We start from the raw sequence: 2,856 nt of genomic DNA, 5'->3' as shown, positions 1-2,856 counted from the left end.
AATTTTAGCTCTATCATTCAGAGTAATGCTTTAGCGATAATTTGTCCCTTGCTAATGGTTATGAAGCAAAATGAAATCATAGGATGACGTTTTAAAAAGGAAATAATTTAAAATTTACCAAATATGAAGGGAGAAAATTAAAAAACACTGAGGACAAATTGTATTGGTTTAACATCTGATATACTGAAAAGTTGCTCATTGCATACTAAGAAAGCTAGGCTAATAAAAATGATGAAAATTTTATCTGTATGAATAATTTCAGGTTATAAAATTATTTTATCATTTAGATTATAGTACCAGAAGATGATCGGCGCAACATTACACGGCTCTATAACGACAGAACAATTTCAGATTTATACACATTGTTTCCAAAGGTTTCTTTTTCCTGTTCCGAAAATTAGCGGAATTTTTAACAATTTTCGAAAATTGGCTTAGAAATTAGATATGCAGAAGTGGAACAGTTTTCTGAACATTTATGAATTTATTGAAAAATGACGAAATATGCTGGCACAGTGATTCAAAAGTATCATTTTTGATTACGTGCAAAAATAGGATGAGTTCGAGTTTTCTAATTCATTTGTCATTTTTGATCGACGTTTATGAAACTGTAAAGGATAATTTTCACTAAAAATTTCAGTTGTTAATTTGAATCAGTTTTTCATCTACAGGTTGTTCAATGTTTTGCGGTAAAAGAAAATGCCTAAGAGTAACAACTTAAAGTAATAATTGTTACAACTTGTCTTTTTCGAATTTGGTAAATTTAAATTCCTAATGATTGACTTAAATTAAAGTTGGAAAATTGATACATACATATAATGGTTACTGTAACTTCTACTGTTTTGTCCATTTTAGGTGGAATGGTTAAATTTCTTCTACCAAATAGCGCCAGAATCAATTCATAGTTTGATTGGAAATGATACAGAAATAATTATCGGTGAGATTGATTATATGTACAATATCGCAAAACTTGTCAGTGACAATAGCAATCAGTTATTGGCAAATTATATTTTTTGGCGAATTGTACATTCATGGGTTAAAGTATTAGATGTACGATATGAAGATATTAGACAAGTAATTTTCTATTTACTATTTTCTACTTACTTCCGGATCACTTATTTCGGTATAGCAAAATCAGTGAATCATATCATTGTTGAACAAAACTGTATGATGATAGAAATTTAAATAAAATCAGTTTGAATCAAATGATATGAAATAAATATTAAGTAGAAGGATTGATGAAGTAAAATGATTTGAGGAAACAAATTTGTCGTTGATGCATGTAATATGCATATAAACATAAATTGCTAATGAAATATTTCGAGGTTTGCAATTAATGAAAGAACTTTAAATAAAATTTTTCATACACTATTATGATAAAATTAAGTGTTTGTTTACTTAATAAAGTGAGGAGTACGTATACTACATAGTAAGGACTACATCGAGACTGTATCAAAATCTCACTAGCACAAAAAACATTTAAAATATATACAGGCTTTTCTACGAGTAATGACCGGTCAACAAACTAAATCGCCACGCTGGAAAGAATGTGCCCAGGGAGCAATAAGTTTATTGCCACTTGCTGGTGGGGCACTTTATGTCCGAGAACATTTCGATTCTACCGATAAGCAGGAGGCTTTGGTTAGGCAATATTCTTTTTTTATAAATTATTGCTAAAGCTATTTGATTATCGTTGGTGTTTATATGATTCTTTTTTCTCAAATTTAGAGTTGAATTGACAATTACTGTACTTTCTCTCTTTTTTGTGCAGTTTCTTTCAAATTTGGAAATTAAACTTTTGAGAATTTTATGACATTTAGAAACGTTGCTCACTTTTTCTCTAATTCAATACTTTTTTTAGGCTCTGTACAATTTCAATTGAAATTATAACTTAAACCTTGAAAAATTGTGAGTTTCCGAACTAAATCCAAGATTGTATTATATTAAATTGCAATAACTGTGAGAATTTTATCCAGAAAATGATTGCAAACCTTCAAGAAGCGTTCAAAGAGCTCGTCGATGAAAATGATTGGATGGATGAGGAAACGAAGAAAGTTGCAGTTGAAAAGGTTTAATTTAATTTTGATTTTTATCAATATTATTTTTCATTATGCAAAAAACTGACAATAAATTCTGAGCAGTTAAGTGAGTTAGTAAATAAGTAATCGGAAACAAATACATATGTAATGTAATATTTTTTGATGTCAATGAATTACTGAGGTGTAAAAATATCATGTGTTGAAGAAGTAGAGAAAAAACAAAACGATTATTTTCTTTCTGCATCATCACTTTTTAATGCTATGATAAATTATCTGATTTTGATAAGCAATTATTCATAATAAAGAAACCTATTTGTATTGTTATAGAAATTTTAAAAAAGTTAAATGTGGCATTTTAGGCAGAAAGTATGAGAAACAATATTGGATATCCTGATTTCATTAGTAACTCTACAGCGCTTGATAAATATTACGAAAAAGTATGATTTCACTTTAGAAAAGATGCTTTTTTTGTTTTTCATTTTCTATATAAATTTCAAACAGATTCTAACAGTGATTTTTTCAATCTCAAACTTGGGTAATTGAACTTTTATTCCTCAATTGGTAATACAGAAACGAATTCAACAATCACAATATGAATAAAACAAATTCAATGGCAATATCAATAGGAACAAAAGAGGAAAACCATGGACCAAATACCACCCGATATCCTCTAACCCACCACCGACCTGTTGAAACGCATCTTTACAAAATGGTTTGGCGCTCAGGACCTTCTTTTTCCTGGAGTAGAGATATCCAAAAGTCTGAGGTCAGATCTATGATCACAATTAAAGGTTTAATAGAGCACATAGGCGCAATGGGC

General features: G+C 29.3%; 1 protein-coding gene across 1 annotated transcript in view; it reads left to right on the top strand.

The window, feature by feature from the left end:
• The window catches only part of LOAG_14244 (hypothetical protein), a gene marked incomplete at its 5' end in the record, with an annotated part of 4,357 nt that extends 1,875 nt beyond the window's left edge, over positions 1-2,482 (top strand). The window contains 5 exons of the mRNA XM_020448782.1: positions 295-374; positions 853-1,071; positions 1,492-1,638; positions 1,974-2,066; positions 2,396-2,482. Coding sequence (XP_020301099.1) covers positions 295-374; positions 853-1,071; positions 1,492-1,638; positions 1,974-2,066; positions 2,396-2,479 — 623 coding nt within the window. The 3' untranslated portion in view covers positions 2,480-2,482. The remainder of the gene's footprint in view (positions 1-294; positions 375-852; positions 1,072-1,491; positions 1,639-1,973; positions 2,067-2,395) is intronic.
• Between the last annotated feature and the right edge of the window lie 374 nt (positions 2,483-2,856).

Source organism: Loa loa, assembly GCF_000183805.2.
Source record: "Loa loa unplaced genomic scaffold supercont3.826, whole genome shotgun sequence".
Taxonomy (NCBI): domain Eukaryota; kingdom Metazoa; phylum Nematoda; class Chromadorea; order Rhabditida; family Onchocercidae; genus Loa; species Loa loa.
This window is presented reverse-complemented; position numbering and strand designations above follow the sequence as displayed.